At 27.6% G+C, this 20,141-nt stretch overlaps 1 protein-coding gene across 1 annotated transcript; it reads right to left on the bottom strand.

The window, feature by feature from the left end:
• Positions 1 to 76: 76 nt before the first annotated feature.
• LOC105258999 (myophilin) lies at positions 77 to 14,547 on the bottom strand. Its single transcript, XM_011270650.3, has 4 exons — positions 14,335 to 14,547; positions 1,911 to 2,047; positions 1,602 to 1,806; positions 77 to 1,345 (listed from the first exon to the last, which is right to left on the bottom strand). Exons 1-4 carry the CDS (start codon positions 14,386 to 14,388, stop codon positions 1,175 to 1,177), a joined length of 567 nt encoding a protein of 188 aa, XP_011268952.1. The 5' UTR covers positions 14,389 to 14,547; the 3' UTR covers positions 77 to 1,174.
• Between the last annotated feature and the right edge of the window lie 5,594 nt (positions 14,548 to 20,141).

Here is a 20,141-nt window from a genome sequence, read left to right as displayed (position 1 = left end):
TAGTCGATTTAGGGTAGAACAATTAAAAATGCAACATTCAATTGTGTTTCATCATAAGTAACATTTAATGTAAAAATCACTTATTGATGCATTGTTTATTAACTCAATCAGCACTTATGAAAAATTATTATTTCTCTTAACCATCAATATATATTTGTACAAAATATATACTTAATATATAGTCATTCATCATTATATAATAATTATAATAATTATTATAATTATAATAATTATTATTATCTCACGTGCAACATGAATTTGTAAAATAATTTGGTTAGATTGTGAAAAATGTTCAACTGCAATGACAACACAGTTAGCCAAGTCTGTGGCTTCTCTCGTTGTACAATATACTTTGCAATATTTAACAAATATTATAGTAGTTGTCTGAATTAATGCTAACATGATATCTTTGTTCTTTTGTAATGTGTAGAATATTTATGTATTTTCTATCCTGAGAGTTACACAGTCGCGTTATAAACCAATAACTTACACATTGATAGCATACATATTATACACATATAAAAGGTTTCACTTTAAGTTGTCATATAATCAGGAAACGGGATATAAACTACATGCTATTTCTCTCTTGGAGTACTCACTTTTATCATACGTATATTCAATAACTATGACATTATATATCGATTCGGAATCATTAACGCGATACAATCGACATAAAAGTGACATAAGATAACAACAAAATTAAATAATTCATATTGATGCAAAACTTATATATATAATTTATTATACTTTTGGATATGCATAGATTCTTAATGAAAATTTAAATGGCAAAAAAATAAATTTAATATATATAACCTCACGTGTTGTATGAGTGTGAGTATTGTTGAAGGTAGTTTAAAAAGAAAAAGATATATCAATAATATTAGAAATATCATAAAAAAGTAAATACAGTCTCAAAAATGCCACTTGCGCATCCAAAAGTTAAATTATTTTTTTTCTCAAATTACTTTTATTTGAAAATTTTTAAATCTTTTTATCTGTGTCTTCTCTCCTATTGCGCGTACAAGGAATATCTTGTGCACCATTTGATATATTTTGGACCTCGATGAACATGTATTATGCTATATCTAAAGGAATACTTGCGTGTTGCGGGAACACAGTCAAGGGTAAGAGATAGAGCGATTTTGCTTTTCAGCGAAAATACGAAAGTAGTGGTTTACATATGTCTGGTGTTTCCGAAATTGATACCGCTTTGATTAGCACCCTTATTGCTACCGTATTGTAAACTTATTACGCCCTGTCCGGCCCTGAGCTGTTCCTCCGTGAAATTGCGTACATTCTTATCCGCTTCTTTAGGACCGATACTTGGTTTACCATAATTACCCGCCTGTAAAAATATATCTTATAAAATATTCGAATATTTTTTACGGTATACTATTATGAATTAAATAATATTCTTCTGATATACTCGTATGTGAAATTAAAATTTAATTCGCGAAGAGATTTTTTTACAGTTTTTGAATCGGAAATAATTGGTGTTTTAACAATTTTATAAAAAGAGTGGCTCTCTCCCTACAGATTGGTAAAGAAATATACATGAAGTTTTCAGTCATTATATCCATGTTTATGAAATGGTGTTGTACCTTTCTTCCAAGGGATTGTAAGCAAATGACAACGGAATTTAAATTTTGTCTTTCCCAGAGATCTACGGTCTGAAAGGTCTCCTGCGGTGGAACACCTAATATCTTCGCAGCCTCTAGAAAGGCGTTTATATTCTCCATGCATTTGAAAGCTAGCGACGTCCTATTAATTTTCTTCACCGAGCCTTCCTTGATGTCATTCACTAAGCTGGTGAAAAACAGAAAAAATGCGATTATCATAAATATTTTTGCCTCGCCGACGATCCTTAAGTCGATCGGCATTTTTCGTTAATTTTTCGAGTCTTTAAATACACGCAAAGTAAGACGCCGTCCTTGAGGGTTTCGAAAAAGTTGTCCATGTCCCCGTTGGTGTTTATATTTTCGCCGGTGATGGTTTTGATCCATTCCAGACATTCCTGTGCCAGTTCCTCGCTGTACTTGCTATTGATCTGTAACATAAGTCAATTACCATGTTATCCTCTTAAGAGTGATACGCAATAGAAGATGTTATTATATTTTCGAGTTCTCGGTCATAGGGCACAATGTTGGCTTTGATATTATGTGGAGGGCCGCTTATTAATTATGCGATGTTCTAGTATGAACCAAGTAATGCATCCTGTAGGGGTCACAACCATACTCGAGTCACTGACCTATAACCCGTTACAACATCAGTTTATTTCTTTCAGTAAATACAACACATACGTCTCTTTCTTGTGCTAGTCTTATTTTAAGAAAAGCGTAATTTTTTTCACGCATATACATTTGTCCCTTTTAAATGTACAATAATTTTTAATAATATAATGATTCAATTTATCGGATTTTATTGTTAAATTCTAATATACTGAGAGATGGAATTAAATAATTTATTTTGTGTAAAAGAAATCACACACACATAAATACGCATTTCTATTCAGATGAACGATTTCTACCTGCCTATATGCGTGATTGCCTAAAAAGGAAAGGTTTCCAAGCATGGACCGTTGGCATTCATCATCCTGTAGCATGCATATTCCGTTAGATATACGGTGTCTCGGATCGTGATGCATTTTGCAGAGACCCGGCTATGTAAAGGGTATTTCCTGTCACATTTCCTTTGTCAAATTCTGAGTTGAGTCTGAATTGCTTGGAAAAGATTTTGTCCTATTTAATATTCAATATCTTAATTTTTTATATCTTGATTATCAAGTTTCGCCATGAAATTCTGAGAAAATCTATTAGCGAAATAGAAGAGCTATAATTTTAATCACCTGCATTTCTCTTTCTTTCCAAAAAATTTAATTTTTAAAAGCCCTCGAGTTTAGTCATTTCCAAATTATAGTACATTAGTTCGACAATTTTAAGATGAAGTCGATATCGAATTAATTATACTGTACAAATATATCATGTCTGGTATCCGCGTCAGAGTTTTTATAGCGGATGCAGTTTCAGATTTTCGGTGAGTCATTTTAAAGCGATTCGATGCCAGCACGAAACTATTTCTGCGGCATGTTTCTTCTAAAAACACTTTCATCCATAAAGAGCATAAATGAATGCGTGTGTAGAATACAGATATATTGCATATATATCAGTTGGAGGTGCATTTCAAGAGTTTCCTTTACAAAGACATTCGAATTAAATTGCAATAATATTAATTTTTCACATAAACATTTCAAATTGCACTTAATATTTTATGGAAAATAATTTATGACCAAACTTTCATTTTGTTTTCACATTTTAAAACCATTTTTTATTATCTTGTTTTTTATAAAAATTAAAATATCCTATAAAATAAGCTATTTTTGCAATTTCAACAATTTTACTGATAGCTCAGATCGGAAGGATAAGGAATCGCGAATAAGAATATTAAAAGGATTGCGAATAAGGATATTACAAAATATTGAATAATGCCGTTGCATGTCAATAAGTTGTGCAATATATATCTTCTTATAATGGAAATTCCTTATGAACGATTTACGTGAATTCCAATAAATTTTATTATATAATGTGAAAAATAATTTCCCGTGCTATAAATATGACAAATTTATTACTATTTATTGAAAATTAAAATTCTATAATTTATAATTTTATTTTTCTTTAAATTGAATATAATTATATTTAATAAATATAAATTTTAATTGTATTCTATGTAATTATAAATTTGCCGAGGCAATTTTTACTTCTAGTATTCTTAAAATTTTTGCAGTGTTTGTAATATTATATGTGCAAAAAACATAAATATTTTACAATATAAAGCTAAATAAAAATTATCAGACCAGTGCTAACTTCAAAAATTATGGAAAGTGAAAAGTTTGATATAATTATAATAAGGTTTTAAATTCATAAAAAAATGTTATGTATGTTTTGAATAATGTCCGAGCTTGGTCATTTACTTTTGTTCCGCATAGTTGCACATTTCTCGATGATATCGCGTTCTCTTTTAAAGAATACACAAGATACCGTGACCACCGTCGTTAGTAATATAGAACGCGATTGCTTCTATATTTAGACATTAAGTAAGCGCACAATAATTTTATTAACGTGAGAAGAGTGACAAATTTTAGCATAAACGCGAAAAAGGCACGTAACACTTATTTATCGCTTTTTCTCACATGAAGCATAAATTTTGGCATAAATTTTGAAAACTTTATGTATTTAAATATCTCATCATCGTTAAAAATATTTTATATGGTTTTATCATTAAGATAATATGAAATAGATTAATAAGATATATAATTATAATCCTTAATATGATGTTAAACATTTCTTTGATAAATAGAAATAGATTTTTTAATACTAGATAACTTTGTGTTATTAATTTTGTATTATTAATTTCGTTGTAACATTATTAATAACATTTTTAGTAAATATATAAAAATAACATAATATATGGAGCCAGTATATTATAGAAGAGTAGAATTTTAATTGTAATTTCACATATTCCCTCTATAAATGTGATATCACCGGATAACTGTCTATCTTATCAATATCAAGGTTAAAGCTGGTACAAATAATCAGCATTATAAATATATTGCACATCAGAATAAACAAACCAGGCAATATTCATTTAAATTTAAAAAAAGAAATAAACTTTTTAAAGTAATTTATCAATAATTATATTTTTTATTATTATTGAATTTAATTCAGTGTACAAGTTTTGTTGTTTCTTTTAATATGTGTATGTAAGTACTCTGATTAATTTTTAGCCTATTATAATATATTAAAATTTGGAAGAACTTTATATTTTTATAGAAAATTATATATATTTGGAGCTGCATATGAGAAAGAAAATATTTTAAATAAAAAGATCTGAATAGAATTTTAAATGTAAACATTAACAAGAAAAGAATTTCTAAATAGTTCAATCTACAAGGGAACTTTTATCTCTAGAGAGAGTATTGTACAAATAATTCGATTGAACAGTACGATCAGCAATGGTTATCTCGTATCGAATTTCAAGAGGTAAGAGGGTTTGTCGTAGCTCCAAGATGAGAGAAAAGGAGAGAAGCGCAAGTAAAGATACGAAGATATCTCTTTGGTATACCATGTGAACCTCGAAGCCTTTCGAATAGGCTCTTAAAATATGAAGAGCGCAGAGAGCCTCCTTAGAGAGTTAGAAATTATGCGAGGATCGCACGTCTTCTTCATATAAGCCATATAATACTTGCCACGAAATTTACATCTAATTTCGAAGCTGAGGGAAAAAAAATCTAAGTATGTTATATCATATAAAAAATCCATTCATCATTAAACACCGGAAAAAATACATTCATTAATTTTTGCAATTAGCGGTTGTTGATCTTCAAAAAAGAGCCTCATACATTTATATGTCTAATTTCATCAAAAGTTATAAGTTGTAAAAATTATATCGCAGCTAGACACGTATTAATTAATAAGATTTATCGATATTATATCTTATATGATAGATTAGAATTACTTTTGTACGAAATGAAAGAAAACTATTGGTTGCTTTATATCATGATTAAAAGTACTAGTGTATAAATTGTTAGAATCCAAGAATCGCGCGATAGCTTCGATTTTTTTTTAAATTTTACTTGTAATATTATTCTGATATGAAGCTTTTATATTGATAAATTATTAAATTTTGAATTATTAGAATAACGAAATAATAAGTAGCGTTAAGAATGCAAAAGGCCGAGTTGGAAAATAGTTTTCACAAAAGGAATTGTAATTGAAGAATTACGATGCATTTTCATCATGCTTCTAGAGACGACATTGATGCTTATATCGTGTAATATTCACGTTCATGGTCGCAAGAATTAGGTCAGAGGTCTGCTGCCTTCAATGAAGTACAAGCCAGATTGAATTGCTCGAATGTCGCGATGAGCAGAGTCATTTTGTTTATTGACTAGGGTGATCGTAATTTCGCAGGCGAAATCAGACATTAGGCATCTTAGTTGTGACCAATGTAAATATGCCAATGTTATGTAAATTATTATTAATCATATATATAATCCTGAAATTTTTATATATTTTAATTTATTTACACATAGAGAGATATATATCAATAATAGATAATATATACTGCTAAAAAATATAACGAAATTGTAAGCAATTATCCCGTGATCTATTTTTACATTTTCGAACGTGAAAAAATTGCGTAGATTTACTTTGGTTCTTCAAGGATGTGCTAATATGCAAGACCTTAAGAACTTGATTGATTTGCATGCTAGTATGGTGCACTTCTTGGTCGATGAATAGAGGATCTCCTTTCTAAAGGAAGTTCGCAATCGTGCTTAACGACTGCCCTTAAGAGGTATACGCTCGTTACGAAGGTTTAAGCTTATATTATACAACACGTATATGTATTATATCGTCAAAATCGTTGACCTACTTTGTAAAACCGATCCATTGCATAATCTCCTTATGCGACTTGTTCGATTATACGCGTTTCTCGAAGAGTTAAATGCATGTGTGAGCAAAGGTTGTCTGGTTGCTCTTGACCGTATAAGGACCTCTAAACGAGAAGAGAACGGTCAGCTCGAAAGAGTCATAATATCTTCATACGTATTGGAACATGATGAAAAGAATACAACATTCAAGGAGCTACAATTCTCTTATTTAAAATACAAATTGTATATCTCTTTGGATAGATCTTTTCTTTAAAATTCTAAGAGATTCTGAGAGACCTCGGGTTATTTTGAAAAATATATATTCAAAATATATAATAAAATATATATAAAATATAATAATAAAATAACAAAATATATATAATAAAAAAACTGATTAAAATCCATCATTAAATAAGAAAATCGTTAAAATTAATCAAGTCTCAATTTAAGTCGTAATTTAAGTTTCTTGAATAAGACATTGAAATATTCTTGGCTTTGTTTGCATGTAATATATCTCGTATTTGAATTGTAATGAAAAGAATAATATTAGAATATTCTGTTGAGCAAAAAACGGATGAATTTAAATATTCAATTGAGTTTGTGAAATGTTTTAGTTTCTCATTAGTACATAGAGTACATGAAGAGTTAACATCCGGTATAAGATAAAAATTCCAAAGTTCATATTTATAATATTACCTTACAATACAGTTTGTCTCATTTGTTGTTTATTATTATTAGTATTATATATTCGATAATATATAATAACTGAAGCTATATTATAATTTAGTATTAAAGTCACGCGAACTCGATTACTTAATCGTCTATGTATTATTGACTCTCACATATATGTGCGAATGTATATATATATACACACAATTTCCATACTGACCATTTAAGAACTTGAATACACATTAAAATATTCATGACGATACATGGGATAACGTCATCTTTAAATTCGCACGAGTCACGAATGCGATCTCTCCGAGGTTTTGCACGTTATAAGAAACTGCATTCACTTCGTGATGAATGAGTAATAAAAAAACGGGAAAGTTATGTGAAACAAGATAGTCTGTAGATGTATATACATATACGTGTATGTGTACACTTTATAATTTTAATTTACTTTTTAAGTTTTAACATTTTTTTTTAAGAAAATAAATATTATATTAATATTTGTCAATTTATTACAAACATAAAATACAGATAAAACTTTCTCCATTTTCAATGATAGATTTTCTGCGCATGTAGATTTCTATTTCCACTGTACAACTCATAAGAATCATGGGAACCCATAACTGCTAATTGAGAAGAATGCAAGGTCAAGGGATTCCTGTCGAGGTCATGGCGAAATCTTCAAAATTCGCTTATCTTGTGTACTCGATAATTTATTCATTCTATTATAATCAATGTGATATTCATGTAATTAAATTATTCATATAATCACTACAGGTTTATGTAAAAAAATGAATCTTTGAATAAGTTATCAAGACTGCACTAAAAATACCTTTTATTGACAATTTTTGCATTCTTTCATTTAATAATATTCATTATAATATTAATATATAATTCATTATAATATTCATTATAATAAATTATATAAAGAAATATCGTAATATCGATTGCACGTAATACATTTTATAATGTTGCTACATTTTCCATCTCTATTAATGTATCTCTAATCTATTTCCTCTCTCTTCACTTTTTATATGATATATTTACAATTCAATGAAATTTATTTTAACACATAATTTTGATTTCAATTTTTCACAACGCTTTCACTTGTTCAATATAAAATACTATTAACATTTTCCAGAAAAATATGTACTATGTAAAATAATAATATTTGTGGATTTGATTATTTCTCTAAATTTTTTATCATATTGCTTGAAATTTTTTTTTATTTCAACAATTTTGTCAAGTTAAAATTAACTATCAAATGCATTTCTTCTTGAAACTTGTACTTTACGATCAGTGCTTACAGACAGACATTACATATAGGAGTGGTTAGGTAATTCACTTGAAAGGAACATATTTAGTTAGCAATAAATATGTGTGAAATATCGATAATTAAAGTCGTCTATAAGCCTTATGTCATCTGACGACGAATATGACATAAGAAAGAAACTATGCTGTAGAATGAGTCACATCGTGGAGAAAGTTTTCTGGTAGAATAAACTTTACGTTCAGCGTTATGTTTTTCTCAATATTCCGATTTGATGAGTTAAGTAAGTGCTTCCTGCAACAACACTGTTTCATAATCACGAAATAAGTAGGTGTATCTTGCGTATCCTCCTAGATAAATTTAGCAGTTATGTATGATAATAAATTTCAAATTAAGTTACAAAATATGAAATATTTATAAATAAATATTTCTAAATAATCAATAATATTTAAGGTATTGAAAGATTTATATTAAACTCATAATAAGATAATGATAGTTAATTTACTTATCTAGATTCTATATTATTTTTGCACACTATAAAAATTGAATTATAATATCTCTCTTTATTATATCGTATAATATTGGAAGAGAAAGAATTAAAGAAATAAGCAAAATAAATGAAAGTGAATATATAATCATTCTATTTATCAATTCTGACGCATGTAATGCATTTTTGAAACGCGATAATGCTTTTATCAGCTGTAATAGCTCACGTAAAATCATATGTTGAACGCGATTACGATGTTTCGAATTTATAGTTAGCTGGACTCCTTTTACATAAGATGAACTTTATTTAATATCTTTTTAACATTAAAATAATTAAATTTAATATATTTTATTACTGTGTGTTCTGTTATTTAATATTATATAATTATATTATATAATTATATGACAAAAAATTCTTTAATATTTAGTTAGCTATTCAAAAATTAAATTTTAAAAGTACATAAATCAATATATTTTATCGTAATTTAATTCATACGTGATTTTTTTATTATTTTGATTTTTTTAATGAAATTTTAATTTTAAGCTAATCTTGATTTACAAGCCCAAAATCAAAAAATCAAATTGTATATCAAATTATTTTATCTGTTGTTCGCATGGAGATGCATAAGAATAATAATAAGAAGAATAATAAGACGCGCGCGCAAAGAATCCTTATTCTTCATTATTCGCTCCTAGAACGGAAACCACTTTATTCTACTTCCGGCCGTTAATACAGATATCCTCTTTGGGGATGAAGCATCTCTATTTTTAGAGTATGGTTATAATACTACACATTCATCGTATGGCATGGTATTCGTAGAAAAGACTGTACTGTAAGTTACTACGAAATCATAATTCCGAGGAAAAGATCACTATACAACAAAATAAATAGATAATTACACACACACACACACACACACACACACATATATATATATGTATATATATATACATATATATAGAAAAGATAAGAGAAAGTCACATAAAATATATAAATCTAAAAAAAAAAAATTTATTATCTATTGTTATAAACAGTGATGAAACAAAGAAAATAAAAAAATATAAAACTCTTCAAAAGATAAATATATTATCAAAGATCATATAGAAAAATTCTTATATATTCTTTACATATGTGTATTTCTGTCACGTTACATATTTTCAATGTATTTTTCAATGTAATTTTTATTCACTCAATCATGATAACGTAATATTAGTTGTTGTATTTAAAGAGCGCCGACAGTTGAAGAACACGTGCTTTGCAATAATATTCGCCTTCGTGTCAATAAATGAAAATTAATTAGATTCTTTTTCCAGAAAAAAATAGATTTGCTATTATCGTGACTTGATATTATCTCATTTGATGCTACTAATCATATGTATTTATTCTTCTGTTGGTTTGTGTAAATAGGCACATTGAACTCTAGTAATTATAGGAGATCATCATGGCTCACAGGTTTTAATTTATAGCACTGAAAGCAGTAATTATGTCTTTAATGATACCTCACAATGTCGCTGCTATCTTGGAACGTCATATATTTAGATTCATTGGATGTTTGTAGCTATAACGAATTTTAATTAACTTTATCCTGTCCATAATAATAATAATAATAATAATAATAATAATAATAATAATAATAATAATAATAATAATAATAATAATAATAATAATAATAATAATAATAATAATAATAATAATAATAATATCGTTTTAATTATTAGACCATAATAATTATTAATAATATAATACATTTTATTAATAATAGCAATGACAATTTTAATTTGCTTCATACAAGTGCCCTTTATTTTATAAGGAAATTATAGAATTTTTTACTAGATATGGCATCATTGTTGAATCATTGCTAAATTAATTTTTTATATAGAATTAATTATATTACATATATAGATCTTTTTCTTAAAAAACATTTAATGACAGATCATAAATATTTTTTGAAAAATATTTTTAAATGTTTCTCAGTGATGGAATTTTAAAGTGATAAAAAAATGTGACGAGTCTCAAATTTAATATACTAATTTTCTTTTTTCACAATATTCAACGTCACTCTTAAATCATGCGCGTCACTACATTCTGAGACAAATTATTTCGTACCGGTGAAGTATGACGAGCTAGCTCGAACTGCATTCCGCAAACGATAAGCATATCTTAGTTCATAATGAGTGTGAGCTTCTCCACAAACTTATTGCGACGAATGTCTTCTGCGATTCGTAAAGAGAAATACGTATTTTCTTCTTAACAATATAATTTCCATAGTCTCTCATTAAAATGCAAGATAACTTTTTACAATTGTACTTTTTAGATGTTTTAGATATCAAAAATTTGCCATCTTTTTCTATTATAAAATAAAAATATATATTTTATATAAAATTCAATTATATATTATCGAAAGAAATTGGAGAATGCAATTTTCAAACGTGAATTTTTTAAAGAAAATATAAAACGAGAGATACTATAATAGTAGGAATATTCATAAATTTAAATTTATAAAATTTACAATGTGGAATTTAAGAAATCATAACATACGGAAGAAAGAAAAAAATATGACTGATAAAAAATGACTCACTATCCATGTATGCGACAACATTCAGTATATTTCCATTCTTCTGAATATTAATGATGCAATTCCATTAAAGTTTCTACTCCTGAGAACATGATATTATATGTTTCTAACAGTATTTGAAGTACTAACGCAGTACTTGATGTATTTAATATGGGAATAATGTTAAATGCTAATCCATACTAAAGAAATACTTATTAATTATTGATAAAGAAATTTCTCCGTATACAAAAGATTCATTCTTATTATTTATTAAACATAATGAATTCCCGCATTTATAAATTTATAAATTATTCAAATTTATAAATTATACAAATTCTATGCTTTAAACTATGAAATTAATAATGTAAAAATAATTAACGAATTTTCTACAACGAAAAATAAGAAGCAAGCAAACGAGTATTGATCATGCTACTCGTTTGGAGAAAGACAAAAGATATGGGCTCTCATTGTAGGATATCGTAATTTCGAGTGTGGCAACGTGAGAAAGAAATATTAAGGAGGGTTTTATAGAAAGAGAGGGGTTGTACAGCACAGTCGAAGAACAGAGTCGAAGAAGTATACCATGGTCACCGGGTTTCGTGAGGGACGCTCCCTTCTTCGGCAACAGTGTGGATCTCATTTTAATTCCCCTCGAAAAAGACCGCCTAGCAGCTGTTGCCGATTACGGAACAAAATGCCTGCAATGTTGAATTCCACAGAATATCTGAGGTGAAGAAAGCGAATTAATCGAAAAATGACAGATGCATCTTTTGTGAATGCACATAAAAATTAACTTTTCTTTTCTCACCTCACATACTTGAATCGATAGAAATTCTAATTTCTACTTATGATTGTATTTAAAATATATGATACAGAATGTAAAGTCTTCGATTTTTACTGAATTTTGGAATCAATTTTTTCTTGGCAGAAATATTAGATATATAAAATAATGCAATTTTTTTACAAATAAAATTTTTAATACAATTTTTACTATTCCTAATGTGTTGATTATCTCCAAATAAGATCATTATTTATCACAAAATTGCATCCACTTGTTTGTTATCTACATTGAATGCATCATTCACAAATTACATGATTATTAACTAAAGTATCTTTATTTATCTTTTTTTATTTTATCATGATAAATATCAAAACAAAACAAAATATTTCTAGCTCTTTCATCATATTTCAAAAATGTGTGAAAGATATCTCTTATCGTTTATCATAACGATCAAATTAATTTATGACTGTGTAATAAACTTTCGATATCGTACATTGTTTTATGTATAATCAATTAATTTTTTAAGATTTTTTTCTTAAAAAAAATGCTTTACCGTCGATTATATTTCCAAAAATTTTACTTCAGGTTATATGTCTTGTATATACTTGAATAAATAAGATTAAGATACTTATACATAGGTGTGTGTTATAAAGTGACTTATGGCTGGCGGGAATCGCTTCGTCTCAGAATTGTGAAAGCGAGCGATTGTACACACATTTAAACACAGCTGCGAGATAAACGACACACTTGTATAGAATTTAATGCAAAGCTTGGCAAAGGTTTGCTAAGCTGGATAATTTATCGCGAATTTTTCTTAATCGTTGCGTGCATTTCCTATCTTATTGTCAGTACAACGATACCGCTTACAAAATCATAATGCATTTTGTATACGATTAAAATCGGATTATGTTAATTAGTAAAACAAGAATTTTTAAATTTTTTAAAATTGCAGTAAACATGTGACATATATGAAAAATACGATTTAAACTAATTTAAAATAATATATTTATTATAATCTGTTTAAAATCTGAAATAATTTATATCTCTATCCTTTTTTATTATGTTATTTATACGAATTTCTCTTGATACCCTCACAAGTTTATCTACACGGTAGAGATAAGGTAAACACGAGCTACATGAACGAATACGAAGGTACGAGTACGGAAAGTCTGCCTCATTATTTACTGCGTGTGCCACATTCGCACATTATATTGGTATACGCAGACTTCGTAATTTTTTTTTAATAATATATTTGACAGAAAAATTAGGGTCACGTGAAGCTCGAAGTAGAGTTGTATTTCAAAGGATGATATTTACCAGATAATTTCTTATAAACAGCTATAGAAAATAAAGCTACTTGTATGAATAAGAAATAAACATTTAATATTTAAATAAAGAAATCAAATATCTTCAATCTTCTTGATTATGTTTCGATATAAAAAAAAACTGTAGATGCTTAATTATTTAAATTTTACACAATATTGTTTGCCATAATATTCCGAAACTGGAATAATTATTGAATGATTATAGAATTATTGAAAATTGTAAAATAATACGATCATCCCAATTTAAAATAAAATAAAATATATTATTTATATATTTGATATTAATTATATTAATTATTATATTAATAATAATCAACGATATCTTGACACACACACACACATATTAATTTTCATATTTTCACAACTTGAATTAACCATTCGTTTTTCAATTAGTCTGAATCAGTCTCTCATCCTATCCTAAACATTTCACAATATATAGATAAAAAAATCAATAATAATAAATCGCAATTACTTATAACTTTAATTATTCATTTAAAATGATATTAAAAATGTAATTATCACTTCTAAAGAGACTTCGCAATAATAATTAGCGCTTCATCGAAAGATATTTCAATGCCACATTTGCCTCATTGATCTTGTCAGCCCAGCTGAAGTGAATTACCACAGCCTTATAAACGCGACGACGAACCGGGGATGCGCGTCTGCGCCCTGCGGAAATGCACCCTCAGTAGGTCGAGTACCCCCGGAGTTAAGGTGGGGAGGAGGGTGAGCGGTTGACTAGGTCAGGGTGGCAGGAATGCCAACGATCGCGCGTACGAAAAGCGGGTCGACGAGTCCTTTTTCGCGCGGAACCTCACCTTTCTCTGCGCCTCGGCGGCAAATCCGGACTTGGCAGCTCTATTACAGGCCATCTTCTCTGCTCCTAGAGGAACGTGAACAAGCGCAGAGCGTTTTTATATTTTTACAGGATAGAGTCGCGCGAAAATTCGGGGGTCCAATCTTAGCGACACGAACACGACACTCACACTTCGGCGGCCGCGGCTCGACTGAGGCGAACCGGCGCCGGCGACGAGACGACGCGACAACACACGTCGGAGTTTCTTCGAGGCGCCCATTGGCCGCCCGCGCCCTAGTGTGTATCGAGTTTTCGTCTAGCGGCGCGCTCGCTACACGTGACCTCCGTTCTCCAGGCCGCTCCGGAGATGACGTCAGACGATGGAGATTCCTGGAGGCGAGGAGTCGAGAAGGTCTTTCTCTCCCGCGCGATATTACCATTAAATTCGCACGCGCGCCAGCGACGAATATACAGGGTGCTTCGATAAAAATGGTCGATCTCTCGTGGGCCCGAGTGAGTAAAAAGCGAAATCCTATAATTTTTTTTCTACGACGCATTTTCATCGATTCTTTGTCTTCAAGATTAAAATTTGAGAAACATTTTTTTCTTATGAATAATTTCTATATCACTCTGCGCAGATTTTTAATAATTATTTTTACATTAAATGAAACTATCTAAAATAGCGTGATAGATTTTTTAATATTACATATCAGACAATCAGAAACGAATCACTCATAAGCCTTCTAACTTACAAAAAAATAATAATATATAAAATATATAAAATTAAATATATATAATTAATTAACTCTTTTTTTATAATTACATAAACTTATAATTGTGAAATATAATTATAGAGAGAAAGTAAATAAATATATATATATTTTTAATTTTAATTTTAATTTTTTAATTTTAAATAAATATTTCATATAATATATAAAAGGAAAAATATGCAGTGCACAAATTTCGTTATAATAATGCAAATTTGGATCGTCTGTTTCGTTTACTCTTTTTTCTCTAATTACAATAGTAAGATGGAGATGATATCAGGCTCAGAATTCTGAGAACTAGCCTTTCTCTTTCTGGTACTGTCTGAGAATTAAAAATTCCTTATTCAGATATCGCGATTCTATATTAATTTTTATGATGCATATTTAATTTTATAGATATCATATTTCGAGAATATCAATAATAAAATTTAAAATAAAATAAAAATTCAAACATCACAATAATAATATAAAACAAAATTTTTTTGCATAAAAGAAGAGAGTTTAATTATCTTTTATTCTTTCTTTCAATTTTTTACATTTTATTGCTCTGTCTTACAATAAATATATATTTTGATATTTAATCTTAATTATAATTTCTCTCTTTCTTTTTTTATATATTAAGTTTTAGTCTAAAAAATATAGTTAAAAAATTTAGTTATAATATTGCTTGAATTTCGAGGATTTTGATTTTGTTGAAGCTTCTCACATATGTCTTCTTCGATCTCAATTATGATCGTCAAGAAAAAGCAACCTTCTTCGAGGTCGTTTTAGGCTTCCTGAAATAAAAAAAGTACCCGATAGGTCATGGAACCTTCGAGTTATAAGCTATATGTAGGTCCGAATGCCTTTGGACCCGACTGGTCCTGATTGTTGCTGCTTCTCGAGCGCACGATAGCAACTCGTTCTGGATACAAAACTGATATCACGCTGGCAGTTTATGTATGGGATGCACGAATTGTAAGTTTACATGTATGGAATAATAAAAATATATAAATTCAGACAATTTTCTGACACTACAGAATTACAGTATTATCAGAATGAAATCAAATCCGATTTATACATCAGGACCAATTTCTGAATTGTGAGTCACACAACTTATAATTTACAATAGTAATAAACAATTTGTTAAAAAAATATTACATTTGTTAAAAAAATATTACAAATATTAATTGCCTTTATAGCTCTAAAAATAGGTCTTAAAAAATATTAATTGCTTTTACAGCTCTGAAAAAAATTTTAAGTATTTATTACATAAAGATTGAAAGTATAATGCTGGAAGTAAATTGTTTGAATTTGTTATTAAAGATCAACATTATTATATAAATATGATATAGTAATATCTCTTAGAAGGCGTTTCAAAATTTGAAAATTTTATTTTCCGGATAATTTAAATTTAATTAAAATTTTTGGAAAATTCCAAAATAATAGACTCATCAGGTTCGTTTTCTTTCGAAAATTCTGTGCACTCACTGGCACTTTTGCACATTTTACGATCGTGTTCTGATCTATTTGCATTTCTAACAGTTTCTGCAGACTCAGCACTTCGTGAGAAAAACAGTGCCACATCGAAAGGAATGCTAGGAATTTTCCTTTTGCACACATATATATTAGAAACCTAGTTTTATATTAACTGAACAGAAACAAGAAACATTTTTAAGTTTAGAGAAATTCTGTTTCTTTAAAAATATTACATAACTTTGCAAACTCTTAAAGTAGAATATTATTTTAAAGATACACTTTTGATGAATCATTGAAATATTCAGATAAGAATTAATATAATACAACATGAGTAACATTATTTTTGACATTAGCATAAAGAAAAACATAAAAAAACTTTATCGTTATTTTCTCATTTGAGACACATTAATTATACAAATATAACTATAATGTTTAAGCATTTAGCTCGATATTGAGTAAACGTATGCCGTATTTGAAATCAATTACGATCGGCCTTCGTAGCATGCACTAAATTTCTGTTTATGCATATTGATACACATGTCACGTATCGATGACTCAATCACTTGTATTGGAACTTCTACGGATATACATACGTGTCTCAAGATACGGCAACGGCAGAATATTAACTCTGTTTTTACCGAGAGGATGAAATATAATTCTTGTTCGCTAATATTAAGAAAATTATTAAAATATGTATCTACGCTTTTTAAAAAGGTCATATATTAAATACATATATTTAATACATCCAAATATTAATGATGAAAAACATATGTAATATAAGTAAAAAGATATAAAACTGTGTCATTATGTCATCTATGATAATGTACATGGAGAAAGAAATATTTATTATAATATTGTATATAATTTATTATAATTATAATATTATAATATCTGTTTTTCATTTGTAATTTACAAAATGCAAATTAATGCGATTTCCATGTATTACACTATTTTATGAAATAATGCACAACGCACTGATGCGATGCAGCAAAGGCCATATATGTTAGTAGTAAGCAAGTAGTATATATATATATATATATATATATATATATATATATATATATATAAGTATTGAAAGTCTGAATCTTTATGAGAGTACATTTCTCTCACAATCATATAAGCAGTATTTACACGCATATCGTGCGTGTGTTCACGCTTTGTATGTTCAAAATAGCACATAAAGAAGCAAATTAAAGATGAAAATCTTATAATTAGTTCTTTTTTTGAAGAATTTGCATCATGAATGCTATTAAAAATCCTTGATAACGATGAAATATTTCAAGTGTACAAAATCATAATTAATTAATGTGACAAATAATCATACAACATAATTATTAACTAATTTTTGCAATGATCACGTTGCCTTATATATATTTTTAAATATAATAAATAAATATAATAAATTTAAGTAAAATTAATAAATATAATTAAATATATTTTTTTTATATTTTAAATATTTACGTATATTTTTTTATAAAATGTACGATTTTATTATTTCGTAATCAAACATATACTGTATATATAAAAAATATAATCCAATATAATTATATATAAATGTAAAATATCGAAAGTTTTAAGTTACATGAAATATCTTTAAAAAAATGTAACTCAAGTTTGTATGACTTTATAAATTGCATTATAAATTTTCTTTCAAGATTCTCGCATCAAACTGCTGACAGCGTTGAAATTTGAGTTAACGGAATGCATTTATAAGATATGTTAGAATTCACACTTTGCTATATTTCTGTAAAATTACATGCTACACATATGTGTAAATAATCATTCTTTATCATCAAATAATTTTTAAAGGAATTAGATTATTCCACTTCCCTTTAAACAATTTTTATTATGTCGTATGTAAGAGAAGATAAAATTTCTTTACATATTAATATAAAATATATAATTACATGAAAAAATGTTGCATAAAAATCGTTATTTATTTTACAATAAATAAGAATGAATGGAATAAATTTTTGTGTTAAATAATTTCATGAATAAAATTCTGTTATGTATATTGAAACTAAGTCAAGTTTTCGCATTCATTGTATACTTTTTACTTGTTGGTTCACTTACGATTTCCTCCGAAGGATGGTTAAAACCGGATCAAATGAATGCCAGTTCAGGCAACGTCCTTGTGCCGTAGAGTTGTTCTGACCGAGAATTCACTTTTTATCGATGCGTATTCACGTAATCTTTTTGTATCGAAATAAACTTTCAATCTTATATACAGATATTTAATTATTTCTTTAATTTACCTTTTATTATTCAATACTAAAATTGTTTTATGAGATGGCATAAACAAAATATTAATAATGTTTTTGAATGTTTCTAAATATTTTTATTTTTTTCGAATTTTCTAAATATAAAAATCAACATCTGCTATTTCTTTAATATATCTGACGATATATTTAGTCTTTTAAATATGTATATTGGCGCCATGTATCTCTTATTTTAAGAAAAGAAGGCACGTGCTAAGGCTGCCCAAGACACAGATGGTAACATTTTAAACTTGATTTCTTTGTACCATACAGGACGTGACTAAAATAAATTATAAGCAGCTGCAGACCGACGATACCTATTATAAAATGACTATAATTTTTTTCACACTTTCATTTAAAAATGACTTGAAATTTTAGTTAATATCTAATAATTTATCCAGCGACGCAGAAAAAGGAAAGTTGTTTATGCAAATTTACATAAAACAATCTTTAGGTAACTGAAAACTTGATAGTATTTGAATTAAAATGTACGTGTTGAAATGTATTCTATCTCAAACTTGTGTTACTTTATAACAAGTAAATTATTTGCTAAATAATGAGAGTTACATATAATATTTATTTAATATATATTTTATAAAATTTTATATGTTGCAATAGTAGATAAATTCTATAGACATTATACATTTCTCAGAAAAATTTTTGACAAATTCTTTTTTCAAACCGCATAGATGAATGTCAGAAATGTTATTGTATACACTGTCCATTATAAATTGGATTTGTCGTTTAGATTCGTTTAGAATAGTTATTAAGAACCGCATATATTCTAAATATATTTTTTTATCTTTTGTCGAAAGGTTTTTTTAGGAATTTCTTTTTAATGGAATTCAAAATGTAAAATATAATTAATATTAACTACTTCATAATTAGGGTCAAACAAAATATTACTAATTAAAATATAGCTTTCTAAGTTTGCTTACATCATGCAAGTGTGATGTGTTGAATACATATTTTTAAACAATTAATTAGTCAATATAAATACAAAGAAATACACATGTAAATTTTATAAGAACCAAATCTAATGAATAATTTGTAATCTTAGAGACTTGTAATCTCTATAGACTTACCTTTTATTGTTTTCATTAGAGAATTTATATTTTAAATATTATAAATATATCTCAGTGCAATGTATAGAAAAAAAGTATATGAGATTTTTTATATCCATTATTATTTTTATTTAAGCATTTTGTCCCATATCATTTCAGTCATATTACAATATATTACAAGTAACGTAGTTACCTGTTTGATGTACGCAGTATATAACTTCATTTTTATATGACTAATTCTCTCTAAAATTTTTTAATGTGTTATATTAATGTATGAAATCG

The sequence above is a fragment of the Camponotus floridanus genome, unplaced genomic scaffold, assembly GCF_003227725.1.
Source record: "Camponotus floridanus strain SB8 unplaced genomic scaffold, Cflo_v7.5 scaffold12, whole genome shotgun sequence".
NCBI lineage: Eukaryota > Metazoa > Arthropoda > Insecta > Hymenoptera > Formicidae > Camponotus > Camponotus floridanus.
Note: the sequence above shows the minus strand (reverse complement) of the source record. Positions and strands in the feature narration are given on the sequence as shown.

What these genes read in the sequence shown, in the direction of transcription:
- LOC105258999 (XM_011270650.3), bottom strand. Translation starts at nt 14,388, where the DNA reads ATGGCCTGTAATAGAGCTGCCAAGTCCGGATTTGCCGCCGAGGCGCAG. An exon ending in CCGCCGAGGCGCAGAGAAAG is followed by an intron (nt 2,048 to 14,334) that starts GTGAGGTTCCGC and finishes CTTATGTTACAG; the next exon opens with ATCAATAGCAAGTACAGCGA. An exon ending in GACGGCGTCTTACTTTGCGT is followed by an intron (nt 1,807 to 1,910) that starts GTATTTAAAGAC and finishes GTTTTTCACCAG; the next exon opens with CTTAGTGAATGACATCAAGG.